Genomic DNA, 23733 nt, shown 5'->3' with positions numbered 1-23733 from the left:
AAGGAGTGCCCACATCATGTCAAAAATATTAAAATGCACTCACATCCCACAGAATTTTTTTTTTTTTGAGATGGAGTTTCGCTCTTGTCGCCCAGGCTGGAGTGCCACCACGCCTGGCTAATTTTTGTATTTTTATTAGAGATGGGGTTTCCCCATGTTGGTCAGTCTGGTCTCAAACTCCTGACCTCTGGTGATCCACTCGCCTCGGCCTCCCAAAGTGCTGGGATTACAGGCGTGAGCCACCACGCCCGGCCTGAAATGTGGTTTATACATAAACTATATATACAAACTGAGTTGAGTTGCAATTGGTTGAGATTTTGTTTTGTAGCCATTTATTTCAATATTTATCCAATGCCATTTTGCAACTGTCTTTTTTATTTTGAAAACAATAACTTTTTTCCAGGTTTCAATAATAAGCCCTAGCCCCTAAGCCATTGTGTCTAAGGGATGGGCCAGCAGTCCCTCCAGTGCCTAGGTTGACTTGGTTAGATTCCCTGGTCCTAGAGCTTGTCAACTCCAGAGCCCATGTGAACCATGCCCACCCTATCTATCTATTCATCCACCCATCCATTCATCCGTTCGTTTATTCATCCATCTGTCCATCCTTCCATCCATCCATCCACCCACCCATATCTATCTGAGCTGTCTATGGTAGAAAAAAAGCAACTTGGGCAGAGGCTAGAGAAGACAAGCATGGTGTGAGACTGCCCTCTAGAGATTGCTCCAGGAAAGTGCAGGTGGGGAGCTCCCTCTTTCAGGATAAGATCAACCCCACCACTCATTCACTCATTCACATTTATTGAGCGGGTACCTACCTATACCCGGCACCATGTACTTACCTGTTCTGGGAACAAAAGACAAATACAAAGAGAAACACCACACGTCCCTGTTCTCCAGGAGGTCAGCATGTTGTAGCAGTGACTGCAAACACATAAACAAATGATTACTGTTCTGTGCAATGACTACTGGAATAGATGTGCACCAAGTTCTATGGGAGCACTGAAGACAAGGAAATAAGTCTGGGGCAATAGGGGAAGTCATCACAGGGAAGGTGGCATTCAAGATGGGCCTTGAAGGATGTGTAGGAGTTTGCCATGCAGTGCTGGGGAGGAAAGGCATTCGGGGCAGAAGGAATGGCAGTGTAGAAATGCAGGCTTGTTGAGGGCCAGCTTTGTTGTGGCAAAGCTGGAGCATGCATAGTACTGAACAGTCAAGACCCAGCTAGAGAGGCAGGTGGGACCAGATAGTGAAACTCCCGCTCAAAAAACAGGAAGTGAGCCAGGTGTGGTGGTGCTCACCTGTAGTCCCAGCTACTCGGGAGGCTGAGATGGAAGGACTGCTTGAGCCCAGGAGTTTGAGGCTGCAGTGAGCTATGATCACACCTGTGAATAGCCATTGCACTCCAACCTGGGCAACATAGTGAGACCCTGTCTCAAAAAAACAGAAAACAGGCCATGCCCAGTGGTTCATGCCTGTAATCCCAGCACTTTGGGAGGCCAAGGCAGGAGGATCACTTGAGGCCAGGAGTTCAAGGCCAGCCTGGGAAACATAGCAAGACTGCATCTTTACAAAAAAAAACAAACATTAGTAGGTCATGGTGGCATGAGCCTGTAGTCCCAGCTACTTGGGAGGCTGAGGTGTAAAGACCACTTGAACCCAGGATGTGAAGGCTGCAGTGAGCCATGAACGCACCACTGCACTCCAGCCTGGGTGAGAGAGAGAGAGAGAGAGAGACCCCATCTCAAAAATAAAACAAAGCCGGATGCGGTGGCTTATGCCAGCACTTTGGGAGGGTGAGGCAGGCAGATCACCTGAGGTCAGGAGTTTGATACCAGCCTGGCCAACATGACAAAACCCCATCTCTAATAAAAATACTAAAAATAGGCCGGGCGTGGTGGCTCACGCCTGTAATCCCAGCACTTTGGGAGGCCGAGATGGGTGGATCATGAGGTCAGGAGATCGAGACCATCCTGTCTAACACAGTGAAACCCCATCTCTACTAAAAAATACAAAAAAATTAGCCAGGCGTGGTGGCGGGTGCCTGTAATCCCAGCTACTCGGGAGGCTGAGGCAGGAGAATGGTGTGAACCCGGGAGGCGGAGCTTGCAGTGAGCCAAGATTGCGCCACTGCACTCCAGCCTGGGCAACAGAGCAAGACTCTGTCTCAAAAAAAAAAAAAAAAAATAGCCAGGTGTGGTGATGGGCACCTGAAATACCAGCTACTCAAGATGCTGAGGCAGGAGAATAGCTTGAACCTGGGAGGCGGAGGTTGCAGTGAGCCAAGATTGCATGCTATTGCACTCCAGCCTGGGCAACAGAGTGAGACTCCGTCTCAAAAAATAAAAACTAAAAAGCAAAAAATAAAATATATAAAACAAACAAAAAACAAAACAAAAGTAGAACATGTCGCACTTAAACTTAAGGCTATTTTTCTTGCAGCAGTGGTTTAAACAGAGGAACAAACAGGAAGATCTTGTCGCCTTTGAGGGGCTGTGGTTGTGCCCCTCAAAGTGACCTTGGAGGTTCTACACCACTCATGGTCACCCAGTCCCCCAGTTAATCCCAAGTGGGGGCTCCCAGGCAATTGCTGTGCCTGACAGAATGTGCCAGGTACTTGATATGAGGTTTGTCAAATGCTCAGATCCCAGTGATTGCAGTCACCCTGCCCTCTCTCGTTTTCTGCAGACCGAGACGTGGGCACCCAGCACCACACCTGGGCCCACTTCATCCAGATCATGAAGGTGGAGGAGACTGCAGGAGCAAGTGCAACCGGCCAGCAGTCACACAGCTCCATGACTCCAAGGTTGAGTTCCTGCTGCCTCACTGGGTCCTCTGTGGCCAGCAACAAGCCACGTGTCACCACCAAGAGGCCCGACATCTTACAGGTGAAGGGCCCTCTCACCCTGGGACTGACCAAATAAACTCCTCAAGAACACCAAACCAAACAAAACAGGACGTGATGCTCTGACCAGAACTCTGTGCCAAACAAGAGGGAGGCCTGACCCAGCCATTCAGAGATTCTCCGTGGAGGGAGAATCAGGCATATCCAGGACCAGGACCTCAGACACTGAGACACAGTACCTGCCTCTCAGGTGGTCCTAGCTGAAGACATTAGTGCTGAGATGATGAGGCCAGGGTGGGTGGGGAACTTTCAGGTGGGAGTACGGGTGAGACAAGGGAGCAGAGCATGCTGAGAGGAGCCAGGAGAGCTTCCAGAACACCTGTGGCTCTCCTATCTCCCTAACAATTCCTGCTTCACTTGAGTTTCCTTCCTGGACAGGAATCCTATCTTCACCATCAACTGGCTGCGAGACCTTGAGAAAGTCACTTAATGATGCACTGGCTGGGTGAGGTGACTCACGCCTGTAATCCCAGCACTTTGGGAGGCCAAGGCAGGAGGACCACTTGAGCCCAGGAGTTTGAGGCTGCAGTAAACTATGATTATGCCATTACACTCCAGCCTGGGCAACAACAGAGAGAGACCCTGTCTTAAAAAAAAAAAAAAAAGGCTAGATGCGGCGGCTCATGCCTGTAATCCAAGCTCTTTGGGAGGCCAAGGCAGGCAGATCACCTGAGGTCAGGAGTTCGAGACCAGCCTGGCCAACATGGTGAAACCCCCATCTCTACTAAAAATACAAAAATTAGCCGGGTGTGGTGGTGCGTGCCTGTAATCCCAGCTACTCAGGAAGCTGAGACAGGCTAATCACTTGAACCTGGGAGGCGGAGGTTGCAGTGACCAGAGATCGTGCCATTGCACTCCAGCCTGGGCGACAAAGTGAGACTCCATCTCAAAAAAAAAAAAAAAAAAGGTAATGGAAAGCCCATCCTTAAACTTTTGTAGGATACATGGTGGCCCAGCCAAAGACTGGATTTAATAGCCCTCCTTGCAACTAGTTGTGGCCATGAAACTAAGTTCTGGCCAATGGGAGGTGAGCAGTAGGGAGTCGTGCAACTTCTAGATCCCATGCTTAGAAGGAAGAAAGTTGCTTGCTCTTCATTTTTCTCCTTCCTGCTGATTGAGAAGTGGTAACACCTGGCGTAGCCACCTGAGCCACAGAGATGGAAGCCACATGTTGAGGATGGCAGAGTCACTCTGAAAACCCCGGGCTGCCCACCTCTTACTGCTACGTGAAAAATAAATGATCTTCTTTCGGATCTATCTTACCTAAGCCACTGGATTCTGGCGCCTCTTTGTTATAGCAGATTACCATGTACCTTTAAGTAATGCAGCATGTTTTTTTAAAATAATCCTTTCCTGTTAGAAAAGTCGGCAAAAGGCATTAGGTGATGATGGTTTACTCACACAAAAAAGGGCTACAAATGGCCTTCACATATGTGAAAATATGCTCAACTTCACTTAGAAGAGAAATGCAAGTTAAAACCACACTATGAGACTATTTCTCATTGATCACATTGGCAGAAATTCAAAGGCTCAACCATACACTGTGGCAAGGCTATGTGGGAAACGTATTCTCATAGTTGGCTGGTGGGAGTGCAAAATGGACCAGGCGCAGTGGCTTACGCCTGTAGTCCCAACACTTTGAGAGGCCAAAGTGGGAGGATCACTTGAGGCTAGGCGTTCCAGGCTGCGGTGAGCTATGATTGCACCAGTGCACTCTAGCCTGGGCAATAGAGAAAGACCCCAACTCTAAAAAAATCTAAAAATCAAAAAAAAAAAAAAAACACAGAAGAAAATAAACGTATCAGAATTGGCACTATCTTCCTCCAAGAGGGCAAAAGCTTGTCCCCTTGCTCCATGAGGGGAGTATTTCATGCTCTGGAGCTCCCCATGGGCTCAGGCTGCATTTGATCTCCAAATGAGATCAGATCCTTGCTTCCGCTTCCCTGGCTTCCCCCACTTCCCTTATGTCCTGCTCCGGAGAACAGTCTGTCCATCAATCACTTGCACAAGCATCCCGGTTTCAGGCTGTGCTCTAGTGAACCCAGCCTAAGATACATGACGCTTACTGACCAGTCAATAGCAAGGAAATGGAATGGCCAGCACTCGCTTCAGGCTCTGCCTCTGTGTGAGTTGCCGACACACAGAACATCACAGAGGAGGAACACTAGGCCCAAACCGGTGAGTGATTAAGAACTAAGAAGAAAACATGGTTCTTGGTAAGGCAATCAAACTAACAGAGGTGCTCTGGGAAGTCACACTCTTGGGGGAAGAAAAGAAGTAACCCTTGACCAGGCGCAGTGGTTCAGGCCTGTAATCCCAGCACTTTGGGAGGCCGAGGCAGGTGGATCACCTGAGGTCAGAAGTTCAAGACCAGCCTGGCCAACATGGTGAAATCCTGTCTCTACTAAAAATACAAACATTAGCTGGGCATGGTGGTAGGTGCCTGTAATCCCAGCTACTCGAGGCTGAGAGAGAAGAATCGCTTGAACCAGGGAGGTGGAGATTGCAGTGAGCTGAGATCGTGCCACTGCACTCCAGCCTGGGTGACAGAGTGAGACTCCATCTCAAAAAGAAGAGAAAGAAAACTGTAAGATATTTTCTTTGTTTTTGTTTTCAGAGAGGGTCTCACTCAGCTGCCCAGGCTGGAGTGCAGTGGCACAATAATAGCTCACTGCAGCCTTGATCTCCTGGGCTCAAGCGATCCTCCCACCTCAGCCTCCTGAGGCCCGGCTGTTTTTTTTTTTTTTTTAAGTAGAGATGAGGTCTTGCTATGTTGCCCAGTATGGTCTCAAAATCCTGAGATCAAGTGATCCTCATGCTTTGGCCTCCCGAAGTGGTGGGATTAAAGGCGTGAACTACCGCATCTGGCCAGATCTTAGCTGTTGGAATAAGGGTATTGATTCATTAATTCAATAATTTACTAATCGAGCACCTACTCCATGCCAAGTACTATCCTAAGCACAGTGAACAAAACAGGCAAAGATCCCTGCCCTCAAGGAGCTTAAATTATAGAAATAATAAAGATGAAAAATATAACAGTAAACATAACAAATAATGATATGGGTAAGAAGTTCATAGAGACTAGGGAAGAGGCAATTGCAATCTTAAATAGGGAGGTCAGGCAGGTCTCACCGAAAAGGCAAGATTTGAGCAAGACATGAAAGAAACTAGGTGCCAGGTGTGGTGGCTCACGCCGGTAATCCCAGCACTTTGGCAGGCTGAGGCGGGAGGATCACCTGAGGTTGGGAGTTCGAGACCAGCCTGACCAACATGGAGAAACCCCGTCTCTACTAAAAATACAAAATTAGTTGGGCGTGGTGGCGCCTATAATCCCAGCTCCTGGGGAGGCTGAGCCAGGAGAATCGCTTGAACCCGGGAGGCAGAGGTTGCGGTGAGCCGAGATTGCGCCACTGCATTCCAGCCTGGGAAACAAGAGCGAAACTCCATCTCAAAAAAAAAACAGAAAAAGAAAAGAAAAACCCAAACCACGGGTCTCTCCAAAGTATCTCCCACTGAGCTCCCTCTGCTGGACAAATGTGAAATTGCTTCCCCTTTTAAAGATAATCTACCGATAGTTGCGGAATGCAACAACCATGTAAGACTAACCTTCCAAAATGGATTAGAGGCCGGCTGCGGTACTTTGGGAAGCCGAGGCGGGCGGATCACTTGAGGTCAGGAGTTCGAGACCAGCCTGACCAACATGGTGAAACCCCACCTCCACTAAAAATATAAAAATCAGCCAGGCGTTGTGGTGCACGCCTGTAATCCCAGCTACTTGGGAGGCTGAGGCAGGAGAATCACTTGAACCCAGGAGGCGGAGGTTGCAGTGAGCCAAGATCCAGTCATTGCACTCCAGCCTGGGTGACAGAGTGAGACACACCCATCTCAAAACAAATAAACAAAAAAGTGGATTAGGGGAGAAAGGCTCCCATGAGACACCTCCACCCCCATTATTCACCATTCATACCCTGCGGCTAAGGCCCTTAACTGGAGAGGAACTGGGATGGATGAAAGGACCCCCCTGGGCCAGGCACGGTGGCAAATACCTGTAATCCTGGCACCTTGGGAGGCCGAGGCCCATGGATCTCTTGAGGCCAGGAGTTAGTTCGACACCAACATGGCAAAACCCCGTCTCTAAAAAAAAAAAAAAAAAAAAAAGAAAGAAAGAAAAGAACCCCCCTAAGCAAGCCTTGCTCTGAATCCTTACTAGGCATGGAAATTCTCAAAGAAGACAAGCTTCCTGGGTTGAATTTTTTAGCAGTGACTCCCCCTAAATGAAATGCTCAAGCCATCAGGTTTTTTAGGAAATGTAGCACCAGGAAAAAACAATACATAGTGCTGGCCAACCCAGGCCTGAGATTTTTTTTAAGCCAATGTTGCAGGAAGACAACCCCAGAGAGACATACAAAAGATTCCCGCAATCATAGGAAGTGGATGGCTCAAACTGCACAGTTCCCAACAGGAAACCCTACTCATTGCTTGTCTTTGGAGCATTCCTGAAAGATGCTTGTTATACAAGGGAAGTCTTCCAAACAGGTAGACCATAGGGACAAAAGAACTCACTGTCCAGGAAGTGAGTTACACAAAAACGAGGCTTGTGAACTTTGTTGGTTCTGTCATTGGCTGCTTCTATCATTTACCTGTACAGCCTTGTCCAGCAAGACACAACACAGCTCCTGGACCAATGGCCAAGTATGGTGCTTCCCTGGAGGTGTCCCTTTTCTTAATGGTAGCTATTGTGAATGTCCCTTTTTTTTTCCTCCCACTATTGCGTGTGAGTCGTGATTAACAGTAGGTATTGCCAATCAATTAAAATTGGGAAATTGTAATGGTCAGTAATATATAAGGAAATATACCTTAAAATTGATACTACATATGTGTGTATATTTAGGAATATTTTGTGTTCGAAAAATTCAATGAACCAATAAAATTAGATTAACATGTCTTGGTCACTAAAATGCTGGCAGGTGCAAAACTGATTATAGAAATAAATTGGGAGGCCAGGCATGGTGGCTCACGCCTGTAATTCCAGCATTTTGGGAGGCCGAGGCAGGTGGATCACGAGGTCAGGAGTTCAAGACCAGCCTGGCCAAGATGGTGAAACCCTATCTCTACTAAAAATACAAAAATTAGCCAGGCATGGTGGCGGACACCTGTAATCCCAGCTACTCGGGAGGCTGAGGCAGCAGAACTGGAATTGCTTGAACCCGGGAGGCAGAGGTTGCAGTGAGCCGAGGTTGCACCATTGCACTCCAGCCTGGGCGACACAGCAAGACTCCATCTCCAAAGAAAAAAAAAAAAAAGAAAGAAAGAAAGAAAAGAAATAGATTGCGCTGGCCAGGAGTGGTGGCTCACGCCTGTAATCCCAGCACTTTGGGAGGCTGAGGCAGGCGGATCACAAGGTCAAGAGATCAAGACCATCCTGGCTAACATGGTGAAACCCTGTCTCTACTAAAAATACAAAAATTAGCTGGGTATGGTGGCGCATGCCTGTAGTTCCAGCTACTCGGGAGGCTGAGGCAGGAGAATCGCTTGAACCCAGGAGGCAGAGATTGCAGTGAGCAGAGATCGCACCCTTCCACTCCAGCCTGGTGACAGAGTGAGATTCCATCTCAAAAAAAAGAAAAGAAAAGAAAAAGAAAGAAAAGAAAAGAAATAGATTGGGCTGGGTGCAGTAGCTCACACGTATAATTTCAGCATTTTGTGAGGCCAAGGCAGGAGAATTGCTTGACCCTAGGAGTAGTGAGACCAGCCTGGGCAAGATAGTGAGACTCAGTCTCTACCAAAAAATTAACAAACTGGGTGTGATGGTGTGTGCCTGTAGTCCCAGTTACGCAGGAGGCTGAGGTGGGAGGAATGCGTGAGCCTGGAAAGTCAAGGCTGCAGTGATCCATGATTGTGCCATTGCACTCCTGCCTGGTTGAAGGAGCAAGATCCCGTCTCAAAAAAAAAAAAAAAAGGCTGTAACATTTGACTCCTTTTTTTTTTGAGACGGAGTCTTGCACTGTCACTAGGGCTGGTGTGCATTGGCACAATCTCGGCTCACTGCAACCTCTGCCTCCCGGGTTCAAGCAATTCTCCTGCCTCAGTCTCCCGGGTAGCTAGGATTACAGGCGCACGCCACCACGCCCAGCTAATTTTTAAATATTTTTAGTAGAGACGGGGTTTCACTATGTTGGCAAGGTTGGTCTCAAACTCCTGACCTCATGATCCGCCCGCCTTGGCCTCCCAAAGTGCTGGGATTACAGGCGTGAGCCACCACACCCAGCCCATTTGACTTTTTTTTAAAGACAGGGTCTCACTATGTTGTCCAGGCTTCAGTGCAATGGCAAAATCATAGTTCACTGCACCCTCAAACTCCTGGGCCCAAGCAATCCTCCCACCTCAGCCTACCAAGTAGCTGGGACTGCAGGCATGTACCACCACGCCCCACTAATTTTTTGTAGAGATGGGGTCTCACTATGTTACCCAAGCTGGTCTCAAACTCCTAACCTCAAGCAATGCTCCCACCTAGGCCTCCCAAAGTACTGGGATTACAGGTGTGAGCCATTGTGCTGGCCTCACATTTTTTAATTTTTTAAATCAGAAGAGAGGGAGAAGGAACTTGGAAGTTAGTGCAAAGATAATGACTGAGAACCATACACTGAAGGTCTAAGTTGTTGAAAAAATGGAATGCAGGCTGGGCACGGTGGCTCACGCCTGTAATCTCAGCACTTTGGGAGGCCGAGGCGGGTGGATCACGAGATCAGGAGATCAAGACCATCCTGGCCAACATGGTGAAACCCCGTCTCTACTAAAAATACAAAAAAAAAAAAAAAAATTAGCCGGACATGGTGGCGGGCGCCTGTAGTCCCAGCTACTCGGGAGGCTGAGGCAGGAGAATGGCGTGAACCCAGGAGGCGGAGCTTGCAGTGAGCCGATATGGCGCCACTGCATTCCAGCCTGGGCAACAGAGTGAGACTCCGTCTCAAAAAAAAAAATCTATATCTATATCTATATCTATATCTATATCTATCTATCTATATAAATTAGCTGCGCGTGGTCGTGGGTGCCTGTAATCCCAGCTACTGGGGAAGCTGAGGCAGGAGAATCGCTTGAAACCAGGCGGTAGAGGTTGCAGGGAGCTGAGACTGCGCCACTGCACTCTAGCCTAGTGACAGAGCAAGACTCAGTCTCAAAAAAAAAAAAAAATTAGGCACGCGTGGTGGCAGGCGCCTGTAATACCAGCTACTTGGGAGGCTGAGGTAGGCGAACTGCTTGAACCCAGGAGGCGGAGGCTGCAGTGAGCCGAGATTGCGCCATTGCACTCCAGCCTGGCAACAAGAGCAAAACTCCATCTCAAACAAAAAAGAGGGGCCGGGCGCGGTGGCTCAAGCCTGTAATCCCAGCACTTTGGGAGGCCGAGGCGGGCGGATCACGAGGTCAGGAGATCGAGACCATCCTGGCTAACACAGTGAAACCCCATCTCTACTAAAATTTCAAAAAAATTAGCCGGGCGCGGTGGCAGGCGGCAGGCGCCTGTAGTCCCAGCTATTCGGGAGGTTGAGGCAGGAGAATGGCGTGAACCCGGGAGGCGGAGCTTGCAGTGAGCCGAGATCGCGCCACTGCACTCCAGCCTGGGCGACAGAAAGAGACTCCGTCTCAAAAAAAAAAAAAAAACGAAAAAGAGCTTGTGCTTTTGACCCAGACAGACCTGGGTTCAAAGCACCTAGCACAGTATTTGTCATATAATGAGGTATCAATAAATGATAGCTTATAACACTAACACAAAGGAAGACTGGATAATCTGCTCAGAAGATACCAGTTATGTGTTGCAGCCATGGTAATGAGCTCAAAACTCCACTCTCCTTTGTTGTTGTTGTTGTCGTTGTTGTTTTTGAGATACGGTCTCACTTTGTTGCCCAGGCCAGTGCAGTGGTGCAATCAGAGCTCACTGAAGCCTTGACCTCCTGAGCTCAAGTGATCCTCCCACCTCAGCCCCCTGAGTAGTTGGGACTACAGGTACCTGCCATCACGCCCAGCTAATTTTTGTTTTTTTTGGTTTTTTTTTTGGTAGAGATGAGGTTTCACCATGTTGCTCAGGCTGGTCTCCAATTCTTGGGCTCAAACATCTGCCCACCTTGGCCTCCCACACACTTTCAATTATACCATGCTAGCAGGATATTTTAAATCTCCATATGATATGAAAATGTGCTGGCCGGGCACGGTGGCTCACGCCTGTAATCCTAGCAATTTGGGAGGCCGAGGCGGGTGGATCACCTGAGGTCAGGAGTTCGAGACCACCCTGGCCAACATGGTGAAACCTTGTCTCTACTAAAAAAAAAATTTAAAAATTAGCTGGGCATGGTGGCCCGCGCGCTGCAGTGTCAGCTACTCAGGAAGCTGAGGCAGGAGAATGGCTTGAACCCAGGAGGCGGAGGTTGCAGTGAGCTGAGATCTCACCACTGCCCTCCAGTCTGGGCGAAAGAGTGACACTCAGTCTCACAAAAAAAAAAGAAAAGAAAAAAGAAAATGTGCTGGGCACGGTGGTTCATGCCTGTAATCCCAGCACTCTGGGAGGCCAAGGCGGGCAGATCACGAGGTCAGGAGTTCAAGACCAGCCTGGCCAACATGGTGAAACCCCATCTCCACTAAAGATACAAAAAAATTAGCCAGGCATAGTGGCGCGCACCTGTAATCCCAGCTACTCGGGAGGCTGAGGCAGAGAATTGCTTGAACCCGGGAGGCAGAGGTTGCAGTGAGCCGAAATCGCGTCATTGCACTCCAGCCTGGGTGACAGAGCAAGACTCTATCTCAAAAAAAAAAAAAAAAGAAAAGGAAAGAAAATGTTTCTCTGGCCAGGTGCAGGTAGCTCACATCTGTAATCCCAACACTTTCGGAGGCTGAAGTGGGAGGATCCTTGAGGCCAGGAGTTTGAGACCAGCCTGGACAACATAGCAAGATCCCACCTGTAGTACTAGATACTTGGGAGAGTGAGGAGGGAGGGTTACTTGAGCCCAGGAGATTAAGGCTATAATAGTGAGGGATGATTGCACCACTGCACTCCAGCCTGGGCAACAGAGTGAGACCCTGTCTCTAAAGAAAAAAAAAAATTATTAAAAAAAAAAAAAGTTTTCCTAAGAGTCCAGACTTGTGAGTTGCCAGATTAGTGTAATTTTTAAAATATTTTTCTATTATGAAGTACCCATACTCATAAAAATATAAATCAATGTATTACACCCTCTAGAATTAACTATTAATTTTTAATATTTTTTTCATTCTTTTTCCATGTGTATTTTTTCACAATTCTATGCATAGTTTTGCATTATAAAATATTTCTCAATATAAAATCTTCTTCAAGGCCAGGCGTGGTGGCTCATGCCGGTAATCCCAGCACTTTAGGAGGCCAAGGCGAGCAGATCACTTGAGGTCAGGAATTCAAGACCAGCCTGACCAACATGGTGAAACCCCTTCTCTACTAAAAATACAAAAATTAGCTGGGCATGGTGGTGCGCGCCTGTAATCCCAGCTACTTGGGAGGCTGAGGCAGGATAATTGCTTGAACCGGGGAGGCAGAGGTTGCAGTGAGCAGATACCGCACCACTGCACTACAGTCTGTGAAACAGAGTGAGACTCCGTCTCAAAAAACAATAATAATAAAAATAAAATATTCTTCAAAAACATAGCTGGGCACCCTGGCTCACGCCTGTAATCCCAACACTTTGGGAGGCTGAGGTGGGCGGATCACGAGGTCAGGAGATCGAGACCACCCTGGCTAACACGGTGAAACCCCCTCTCTACTAAAAATACAAAAAAATTAGCCGGGCGTGGTGGCAGGCGCCTGTAGTCCCAGCTACACGGGAGGGTGAGGCAGAAGAATGGCGTGAACCCGGGAGGCGGAGCTTGCAGTGAGCCAAGATAGCGCCGCTGCACTCCAGTCTGGCAACAGAGCGAGACTCCGTCTCAAAAAAAAAAAACATGATTTTATTTCCTGTTTTATTTCTGCTTATTTGATCAAGTGAAAATATCATAACTTATTTCACCTTTTACTGTCAGTGGAACATTTACTTATTTCCAATTTCGACAAACTCTGCAAATGCACATCTTTTTAAAAAGAATCTGCATTTCTGATTCTTCAAAATAAATTCCTAGAAGTGATATTACTGGATGAAAAGTGGATGGAGAGCTTAAAGGCTCTTAGTTACTCAAGAATTACTGGGTCAAAGAGGATGGCCCATTCACAGCCTTTGAATAAAAATAAATATTGCCAAACTGCTTTCAAGGAAAGTTTTCTAATTCATCCTCTCACCAGCAATATAGGAGAGCGTGTGGCTCACATTAATCAAAAGAACTCTGCTGTTTTGAGCAGTACTAAGCGGTGCGTTTAAACTTATATTTCTTTGATTAGGAAGGCTGACATTCGTTCCTGCAATTCATATTTCTTCCTTAGTGAATTGCCTGTTCCTATCCTTTGTTCGTTTTTCTATAGAGATATTATTTCATTCTTTCAGTGTTGTTTTTACAAAATAAACAATTTTTTTGTTTGTTTTTTCCCCGAGACGGAATCTTGCTCAGTCGCCCAGGCTGGAGTGCAGTGGCGCGATCTTGGCTCACTGCAACCTCGGCCTCCCGGGTTCAAGCGATTCTCCTGTCTCAGCCTCCCGAGTAGCTGGGATTACAGGCACGCGCCACCATGCCCGGCTAATTTTTGTATTCTTAGTAGAGACGGGGTTTCACCATGTTGGTCAGGCTGGTCTCGAACTCCTGACCTCAGGTGATCCGCCCGCCTCGGCCTCCCAAAGTGCTGGGATTACAGGCGTGAGCCACTGCGCCCGGCCCAACAAATTTTTTAGAAAGCCATCTGGATGCTAGTCCATGACTGCTGAACACCAGCTGAGGTCCACAAAACTGCTCTCACCGCTTAGGGACTTTCCAGCCCGCCTTTACTCTCCATGGCGAAAGCGGTCTTTCCACAAACCTCCACGGTGGGAATTACTGCGAAGGCATCGGCTCTCCCAGCCTCGAATGTCTCGCGGGATCTCAGCTGTCCTTGGGGGCCCCCTCAGCACAACTACCAATCCCAACATGCAACGCGCCCCACGGCCCAAGCGCCCGAATGAAGGCTCGGGGCCAAAGTCATGTGTCTGACTGCGTCACACGTCCCGTCATCTCTCCCACGCCTTTTTCTTCAGCGTCCATCTTGGTCGCCATCTTGTGCGCGAGGTTATGGAACCTCTGAGTCCCGCCAACTCTATGGTCGAGCGTTTCAGGGATCGGCCAATCGCAATCCAGATCTCGTAGGAAAGCCCCGCCTCTATCTGCATGGAGGCGGGAATTGCCACGAAGCTCCTGTGGAGGGAAAGGAAGCAGCTGCGGAAAGCCAATAAGAGTGGAGGAATTGATGACGTCAACCAATGGGGACGCGAGGATATTACGGCCAATGAGAATGGAGAAGGTCCAGGACACGTGGGTGGGGAAAGCTGAGCGCTGAGACCAAGGGCTAAAGCTGGGAGGTGAGTCTGTCACCTTGAGCCGGGCGAGCGCTGTGGGCCAAGCAGGGGTTGCAGGGCAGTAGGAGTGCAGGTGACTTGGGGCCGGGAGCCAGCAATAGGCAGGGTTGTGGACTGGGCAGTGTCCCCCCAGTGCTGGGAGAGGCGATGGCAATCTAGATATGGCCTTACCAATGAATGTTAATTACCAACGGTAATGAACGATTGACTGCCTCGGCTGGGGCGGGTCGAGGACTGCTGTGTAAGATGGGCAGGACCCTGCGAGACACCTGCCCAGTGTCCGCCTCCAGTCTTCCTGGGAGACCATTCCCCTTCGCAACATTTCCTTCCTGGGGCTTGGGACCCTTTCCTTGACTTCCGATCTCCAATGACTTTCCTTTGAAGACCCGCTGCTCTGTCCCTCTGACCGCTAATGCCCTCCTCAGCTGGGGCACGGTGCAAGGAAGAGCGTGGTCTAGGGAGGACGGGCGGGGATGAAGGGGACGACCAAAGGTCGTCATTATAAGCAAACAACCAGGGTCTCAATGGGATTATTATTACTATTTTTTCCCCCTCTGCAGACTGAAAAAATGCAGACTGCCGGGGCATTATTCATTTCTCCAGCTCTGGTAAGGTGCCGCGCCGTGGTGCTCTGTAGTACCAGGTGTATGGTGTGGACGCCATCAGTGTTTAATGAATGAACCCAGGGGAGCTTGGCGTCCTGATGATGTAGGCTCTCTGAGGTGGCTGTAGGATGTGATGAAGGTAACCCCTGTTTATCTGGGCCTGTGAACCAAGCTATCTTGGCTTTGGAATGTGGTCAGAGAGTCTGGATTTGATTTTTATCCCCAGTCTGGCCTGGCCATATAGACAGCCCACTAAAACAGTGGTTCTCAACAGTGGCTGCACGTTAGAATCATCCAGGGAGCTTTTAAAAATCCTGATGCCTAGGCTGCACCTTAGACCATTTGCATCAGACTTTGGGAATGGGGGTGGAACCCAGGCATCTGTATCTTTTAGACTTCTCCAGATGATTCCACCGTGCAGCCAAGTTTGAGAACCACTGCACTAAAAATTATTTCAAAAAAGCCATGTTACAGATGGCTCTCCTTGGATGGCTATTCCAGTCAGTTTCCAGGGCTGACTGGCCCACTCCATTTAGGGTGTGTAGCTGTGAGTGTATTTTAGCAGAATAAAATTTCCCCCATCTGATTACTTGGTGATCTGGGTATAAACCTTTCCTGTACCTGCTTTGGTAGTAGTGTGGGTTCTTGTTCCATTCTGGGAAGCTGATTAAGGCTGTGCCCAAAGAAGTGAACTTTGGTTTGATTTTGAATGGTGAAGGTTGCCACTGCTGACTATATCAAGCTATTCAGACAGCTGTCTCTGGGGCAGGCCTATCTGATAGAAACAGGAATAAATTGACCTTGAAATACATTGAACTTGTTCTGTTTATGAAATCTGTAGTCATTTTTGACAGCTCAGCAATTAGGATTTTTTTTCCTTGACTGATTTGGTAGGATGTGGCTTTCTGATTTTACAGATCCGCTGTTGTACCAGGGGTCTAATCAGGCCTGTGTCTGCCTCCTTCTTGAATAGCCCAGTGAATTCATCTAAACAGGTAAGGGAGGAATAGCTCTCTTACGAATGTTCCCAAGGCCCGGGGTGGTGGCTCACACCTGTAATCCCAGCTCTTTGAGAGGCTGAGGCGAGAGGATCACTTGAGCCCAGTAGTTCAAGACCAGCCTGGGCAACACAGTGAGACCCCATCTCTACAAAAAAATAAAAAAATTAGCCGTGTGTGGTGGCATGTGGCTGTAGTCCCAGCTACTCCAGGGCTAAGATGAGAGGATTGCTTAATCCCAGAGGTCGAGACTGCTATGACTATGCCACTGCACTCCAGACTGGGTGACAGAGCAAGACCCTGACTCATAAAAACCCATTCATTAACTAATTTTTTAAAAATCAAGGAATGTTCCCAGACAGGGGTCCTTCAGGTTAAGTTGCCTTTAGACCAAAGTGGGAGGAGAGTTGGAGAATCTGTATGTTTTAATAGTTCTAAGTCCCCCAGGGTAAGCCTTGTAGGTAAGAAACTTGTAAAAGTGAGGTGTGCCTAACCCATGAAATTTCCCTAGTCCTGTCTGACAACAGACTCTAAGACTAATTCCCAGCATACTCTGCAATCAGAGTATTCTGCATTTACCAGGCAGTTTGCCAACAGTTTCAGAGCTCAGGTGGATGGGGTGAAGGAGGTAGAGTCAGCCACCTGTCCTTATGCCATACTATCTCTCTGCTATCTCGCCTGCCTTGGTTCTCTTTCTAGCCTTCCTACAGCAACTTCCCACTCCAGGTGGCCAGACGGGAGTTCCAGACCAGTGTTGTCTCCCGGGACATTGACACAGCAGCCAAGTTTATTGGTGCTGGGGCAGCCACAGTTGGTGTGGCTGGTTCAGGGGCTGGCATTGGAACCGTGTTTGGCAGCTTGATCATTGGCTATGCCAGGTAAGTTTGGGTGGCCTGCAGCATCTCCCACTGTAAATTCCACCCTGTTTGGGGAAGCCTCAGCTGGAGGAGCTCCCTTCAGGAGCCTTCAGGTTGATTTCATCTACATCATAGTTTCTCCAGAGAAAACATGCATCCAGCCTGGCTCACTTAAACTTACCAGGTTGGTCCACTCTGCTTGTCCATCCAAATCCCCAGGATCTGTGCAGGCTAGGCCCTCTCCCAGGAGTAACACTCCCCATTCACCTCACCCTCCTGTGTCCTCCCCTCCCCTCACCCCTTCCTCTCCCTCAACTGGCAATGATCTCTGTCCCTCGCAGGAACCCATCTCTCAAGCAGCAGCTCTTCTCCTATGCCATTCTCGGCTTTGCCCTGTCTGAGGCCATGGGGCTCTTCTGTTTGATGGTTGCCTTCCTCATCCTCTTCGCCATGTGAGGCTCCATGGGGGGTCACCTGCCTGTTGCTGCTGCAACTCCATACCATTCTTGGTGCTGGGGTGTGCTAAGCTTTACCATTAAACACAACGTTTCTCTAAACCCCTGTCTGTGCCTGTGTCCTTTGACCTTCAGGAGGGCCTTGGTAGAAGGGTGAGGAGAGGGAATTTGCTCAGCCATTGGTGATGGGAACTCCTCAGGGCTGAGAAGGAGCACTACCATGACTGTAAGAACAGAGGGTTCTCATGTTCTCCCAGGAGGAATGTGGGTTTGAGTAATGAGATTTTTGCCTTTTCCCTCCAAATTTAGTACAGTTGGCTGTCTGTATCCATGGGTTCCATATTTGTGGATTCAACTAACAGTAGACAGAAAATATTCAGGAAAAAAAGTGAATGGTTGTGTCTGTACTGCACATGTACAGGCTTTTTTTTCTTGTCATTATTCCCTAAACAATACGGTATAGCCATTATTTATATAGCATTTACCTAGTATTTAGGTATTATAAGTAATCTAGAGATGATTTAAAGTATATGGGAGGATGTGCATAGGTTATATACTACACCATTTTATATAAGGGACTTGAGCATCTGCGGTATGCACTGGGGTCCTGGAGCCAATCTCCCACAGATACCAAAGGATAACTGTAACAACTGTATATTAATAGGTTACATTTTTGAAGGGCTTAGTTTACACCAAGCATTTTACATTCATTATCTCAACAACCCTAAGAGTTATAAGCACAACTTTAAAACTGTTTTGCAAATGACAGACCCAGGGTTTGGGGAAGCAAAATAACTTATCCAGTATCACAGAGCTAGTAAGTGGCAGATTGGGGATTTCTCCCCCCAGGCCAGCTTAAACCTTAACTGCAGTGTTGTCCTATCTATTTTCTTTTTTTTTTGTCCCATCTATTTTCATTCTGGTCACACAACAATTAATGTGGCACAGAAAGGGAAACTTAGTCTCAAAGAAGTTGTATAGCAGGTGAAAGGTAGAGGTAGGCTTCTATCTGCCTGTGTTTAGCCCCATTTGTAGGTTTCATTTTCACTATCAATTAGCCTTTCTCAGAGTATCTAAATGTTCTTAAAGCAGATAAAGTACACAATCCTGGTTCTTGGAGAATTTATCATCTTAGTTTTGCTAAGGATAAAAGACTATCTGGAGCCAGGCATGGTGGCTCACGCCTGTAATCCCAGCACTTTGGGAGGCCGAGGCAAGCGGATCACCTGAGGTCAGGAGTTCGAGACCAGCCTGAACAACATGGAGAAACCCCCTCTCTACTAAAAATACAAAGTTAGCCGGGCATGGTGGCGCATGCCTCTAATCCCAGCTACTCGGGAGGCTGAGGCAGGAGAATCACTTGAACCCAGGAGGCGGAGGTTGTGGTGAGCCGAGATCATGCCATTGCACTCCAGCCTGGGCAGCAAGAGCAAAACTCCATCTCAAAAAAAAAAAAAAAAAAAAAGATGATTTGGGGGCGTGTGCCAACTAATGAATTCCATAAAGAGCTTCGTCCAGCATCTTCCTTGGGTTCTCAGTCTATGCCCACCAGTCTTGCCCCTCTTGGCTAAAGTGGGACTGATAACCCACGTAAAATTAGCTAAGTTGACATATCAACAGTTGCTGCTTCTCTAAGTCCTTGCAGGAGCAAGCAGTGGACAGAACTCATGCAAAGATGCTGGGAACGTGGTCTGTCTCAAATTGGATGGCTTCAAAAGGAGTAGTAACGTAAAGTGGGATCCATTCTGTGAAAACTTTATACATCAACTGCAAAATGTGAAATAGTGAAACCAAGAAAATATCTAATTGGTGTTAAGAACACCTTCTAACTGAAAGGCAACTAGCAAAGAGGGTTAAAACATACAGAAAATTTGGATTCCATTTACGTGCAATTTAAAGACAGTCATGTAGGTATTTAAGCATCTTCCTAGGGACCTTAGGGGAAACAAACAAATCTAATTCTAACGTCCTTGGCCTCAAGGAGTTTGGGGCACCAACAGAGTAGAAATAAGTACACCATGCCCTACATCATTGTATATGTGGGTACATGAGGTATGTGCTATAGAAGTTCCCAGAGGAAAAAGGAGGCTGGTGTGAGTTATAATAATGTGGGCTAACATTTGAGCACCTGTGTGTCATGCAAAATGCTAAGCACTTTCCATGATTAACTTCCAACATCCCTATAGAGTAAGTCGGTTTACAGGTAAGTAAGCAAATGAAGAGGCTCAGAGAGGTAAGGCATTCTGCCTAAATTCTACTAAACCACAGCTGGTTAGTAAAGCTGGGATTCAAACTCCAGAACCTGTGTTCTTAGCTTTATGCTGACTCATCTGAGGTTTCACAAGTGTGGTGACTTGCCCAAGGTCATAGAGCATGCCAATGATTCCAATCCCAGTCTGACATTTATACAATCATGGCCTTTCTACCCCAGGATTTCTTGACCTTGGCATATTTGGGGCCAGATAAGTCATTGTTGTGGAGGGGACTCCCTCGTGTAGTGTATGTTTAGCAGCATCCCTAACCTCTACCCATTCAATGTCAGTAGCAACTGACATCCCCACCCAACTTGTGACGACAAATTGCCAAATGTCAGAATGTTGACAAATGCCCCCTGGCTGGGGGGCAAAATCATGCCCAGTTGAGAGCTACTGGTCTACCACAATCTGCTGCATCTCCTCAGCCTTTTCACCTTAAGAAACTCCCTCAAGGTTGCCCACAACAAGCCAGTGACAACCAGAAGCAAAGCCCAGGAATCTCACGGCTGAATAGGAAATGGAACTAGGTTGAACTGGTGACTGATGTTTCACCAAGAGAGCAATGGATTAACTGGTAATGCTGTTACACAAACAGAATGGCACAGCTGGCTTCCTACCAGGTCACTTCCTACCACCTCCAGTGGCAATCAAGAAGCAGCCTCCAGGGAAGGTGGTTGCTCTATCTTTCCTGTGAAATTCCAGGAATCCAGTTTTTGCCAAGAGGCTTGTAAGAATTTCCTGCTCTTTGGTCTCGGCTGCAGAAGCAAGATGAAGGGAACGTCAATGTTTGGCAAGCGTTGCAATAAGACATACAAGTTGTGCCACCAATATGGCTCTAAGGCCTACCACCTTCAGAAGTCGACCTGTGGCAGGCCAGGCGCGGTGGCTCACGCCTGTAATCCCAGCACTTTGGGAGGCTGAGGCGAGTGGATCATGAGGTCAGGAGTTCAAGACCAGCCTGGCCAACATGGTGAAATCCTGTCTCTACTAAAAATACAAACAAATTAACCAAGCGCAGTGGCAGACGCCTGTAATCCCAACTACTCAGGAGGCTGAGGCAGAAAATTTCTTGAACCTGGGAGGTGGAGGTTGCAGTGAGCCAAGATCACACCACTGCACTCCAGCCTGGACAACAGAGCGAGACTCCATCTCCAAAAATAAAAAAAAAAAAAAGTCGACTTGTGGCAAATGTGGCTACCCTGCCAAGCACAAGAGGAAGTATAACTGGAGTGCCAGGGCTCAAAGATGAAATGCCACTGGGACTGGTCGAATGAGACACCTAAAAGCTGTATACCACAGATTCAGGCATGGATTTCGTGAAGAAACAACACCTAAACCCAAAAGGGCAGCTGTTGCAGCATCCGAGTCATCTTAGCAATTTCAACCAATAGGCCGGGTGCGGTGGCTCACCCCTGTAATCCCAGCACTTTGGGAGCCAAGGCGGCTGGATCACAAGGTCAAGAGATCGAGACCATGCTGGCTGACATGGTGAAACCCCGTCTCTACTAAAAATGCAAAAAAAAAATTAGCTGGGCATGGTGGCACATGCCTGTAGTCCCAGCTACTCAGGAGGCTGAGGCAGGAGAATTGCTTGAACCTGGGAGGCAGAGGTTGCAATGAGCCGAGATCGTGCCACTGCACTCCAGCCTGGGCAACAGAGCAACACTCCATCTCAAAAAAAAAAAATTTCAACCATTAGTCATGCAATAAATATTCTGGTTTTTTAAAATAATAATAAAAATTTAAAAAGAATTTCCCTTCATGAAGGGCTCCAAACAGCCTTGGAATGGCTGCATTTATAAACTCAAGTCAGCAGAATTGGGAATGTGGTTGGTGGCCCACGGAGTCCAGGAGAGTCAGGGAGAATGCTTCCTTACCCCCTACCAAGCTAGTTAGTCCCGGCACTTTATCATTAAGGTTCTTTATCTAGGGTCTATGGACTGGTCCATAGATGAGACCATTTTGTTTAGTGTAAAATATTTTGAGTGGATACAGCAATGCATTGTTCTTGGGAGAGGGCCCATTGTATTCATTATATTCTCAGAGGAATAGTGAGCAGAAAACAATTAGCAACCATCACCTTAAGAGTTCAGCAATGGTGGCAAAGAGAGGGAATTAACGGGATAACACATAACAGATATTAAATTATTAAAAACAGATGTCATGGCTGGCGCAGTAGCTCACGTCTGTAATCCCAGCACTTTGGGAGGTCAAGGTAGGTGAATCACAAGGTCAGGAGTTCGAGACCAGCCTGGCCAACATGGTGAAACTGCGTCTCTACTACAAATACAAAAAATTAGCTGGGCGTGGTGGCAGCCGCCTGTAATCCCAACTACTCGGGAGGCTGAGGCAGGAGAATCGCTTGAACCCAGGAGGTGGAGGTTGCAGTGAGCCGAGATCGCACCACTGCATTCCAGCCCGGGTGACAATGCGAGACACCATCTCAAAAAAAAAAAAAAAACAGATGTTACAATCAGAAGCTTCAAAACATCTAATCTAGTCCAAGTTCTGATTATTCTCTTTAGTGTAAGGTTTATGACCTGGTGGGAATTCTTTTTCATTTATCCCTGGCATTTAACCAAGACAAAAGGCTGGTCCCTGGAGGTCTACCCCAGAGGGCCATGGGACCCAGGATTTTAGGGAAGGGAAGGAGAAGGATCTTCATGGTGTATCTTCTCAGAGGATTGAGGCACAGCAAAGACCTGAACCCCAGGACACTTGCTAATGCCTGTCAGGTGGAGGGCACTTGCCTAGGTGCCACAAACAACGTGCTACCAAACCTTGTTGCACCAAGAGACAGCCCAATGCACTGTAGTCAGTGCTAAGGAGAGAGAGGCTTTGATCCAGTTTCCTGAGTTCCACTCAGTTGTGTCAATTACCTCTGAGGGTATGGAAGTGGCTCCAAGGACGCACATGTTTGCCCTCTGCCCAAGCTGCCAGGGGAAAGCAGCTAAGTGTTGGCCTTGAAAAAGTGAGCACTGAACTAAGAAGAACCAGCTTATGTTCTGCTGCCTCTGTATGGCCCTTCCTCTCTCCCCCAGCTTAGAGGCCTCCCAGAGGTAGTAAACTGGTTCTTTAAACAGCTGCCATCCCCTGCAGCCCTTCAGGCCCTGACTTGCAGGTTCTCTGTGCAAGCTTGGCTCAGCCTTTTTGGAAATATAATAGGTATAGTACTGTTAAAATGAGGGCACTGGGGGAAAAAGGAAGAAGAAAAAATAAGCATAGCAGAGGAAGTAAATGCTAAGATATATAGCTACCAAGCATGGTGGCTCATGCCTGTAATCCCAACACTTTGGGAGGCTGAGGCGGGACAGTCATTTGAGGCCGGGAGTTCAAGACCAGCCTGGGCAACAAAGTGAGACCTTGTCTGTCTGTCTGTCTGTCTCTCTCTCTCCATATATATACATATATACATATATATGTGTGTGTATATATATATATATATATATGGCAACAAAGTGAGACCTTGTTTCCATATATATATGGCAACAAAGTGAGACCTTGTTTCCATATATATATGGCAACAAAGTGAGACCTTGTCTCTATATATATATATGGCAACAAAGTGAGACCTTGTCGCCATATATATACATATATACGTATATATGCCTATACGTATACACGTATATATGTGTGTATATATATATATTTTTTTTTTGAGACTGAGTCTCACTCTCTCGCCCAGGCTGGAGTACAATGGTATGATCTCTGCTTGCTGCAACCTCTGCCTCCCGGGTTCAAGCTATTCTCCTGCCTCAGCCTCCCAAGTAGCTGGGATTACAGGCACACACCACCACGCCTGACTAATTTTTGTATTTTTAGTAGAGACGAGGTTTCACCATGTTGGCCAGGCTGATCTCAAACTCCTGACCTCAAATGATCCACCCACCTCAGCCTCCTAAAGTGCTGGGATTACAGGTGTGAGCCACCGCACCTGGCCTCTAAACATATTTTTAGATAAAAACTGTAAGATCTATAGCCAGGGGAAGGGCAGCTGGCTACCGTGTTCTCATTTCCATTCTGTTCACCAGTTATGCAACACCCACTGAATGTCAGGTCCAAGTGATAGAAAGATAGGTGCCCCCATGCTTCTTGCCCAGAAGGAGGAGGTCATATCTAGTGGCCAGAAGGATGAGTAAAAAGCCATTAAAATAAAAAGTAGTTCATGTTAT

General features: G+C 47.6%; 1 protein-coding gene, 1 long non-coding RNA gene, 1 other non-coding gene and 1 pseudogene across 5 annotated transcripts; 3 read left to right on the top strand and 1 right to left on the bottom strand.

Moving 5' to 3' along the window:
* Positions 1-671: 671 nt before the first annotated feature.
* Positions 672-13909, bottom strand: LOC129018362 (uncharacterized). Of its 2 annotated transcripts, none has more exons than XR_008495243.2 (3): positions 13800-13909; positions 6949-7036; positions 672-921 (listed from the first exon to the last, which is right to left on the bottom strand). It is a non-coding gene; the product is annotated as an uncharacterized LOC129018362 (long non-coding RNA). The 2 variants fall into 2 exon arrangements; XR_010124607.1 differs by lacking the exon at positions 672-921 and adding an exon at positions 1348-1427.
* On the top strand, positions 2406-2533 carry LOC129018495 (small nucleolar RNA SNORA68). Its single transcript, XR_008495316.1, has one exon. It is a non-coding gene; the product is annotated as a small nucleolar RNA SNORA68 (small nucleolar RNA).
* Positions 13910-14100: 191 nt separating the features above from the next.
* Positions 14101-17408, top strand: ATP5MC1 (ATP synthase membrane subunit c locus 1). 2 transcript variants are annotated; one of them, XM_054460004.2, is made up of 5 exons: positions 14101-14394; positions 14952-14999; positions 15914-15991; positions 16694-16872; positions 17193-17408. In XM_054460004.2, exons 2-5 carry the CDS (start codon positions 14961-14963, stop codon positions 17305-17307), a joined length of 411 nt encoding a protein of 136 aa, XP_054315979.1. In that variant the 5' UTR covers positions 14101-14394; positions 14952-14960; the 3' UTR covers positions 17308-17408. The 2 variants fall into 2 exon arrangements, with proteins under 2 accessions (XP_054315979.1, XP_054315981.1); XM_054460006.2 differs by having other exon boundaries at positions 14340-14464.
* A 2921-nt stretch (positions 17409-20329) lies between these two features.
* LOC129017591 (large ribosomal subunit protein eL37-like) lies at positions 20330-20936 on the top strand (annotated as a pseudogene).
* Positions 20937-23733: the final 2797 nt, after the last annotated feature.

Source organism: Pongo pygmaeus, chromosome 19 (assembly GCF_028885625.2).
Source record: "Pongo pygmaeus isolate AG05252 chromosome 19, NHGRI_mPonPyg2-v2.0_pri, whole genome shotgun sequence".
Classification (NCBI taxonomy): Eukaryota; Metazoa; Chordata; class Mammalia; order Primates; family Hominidae; genus Pongo; species Pongo pygmaeus.
The sequence above is the reverse complement of the archived record's forward strand: the minus strand, read 5'-3'. Positions and strand labels throughout refer to the sequence as shown.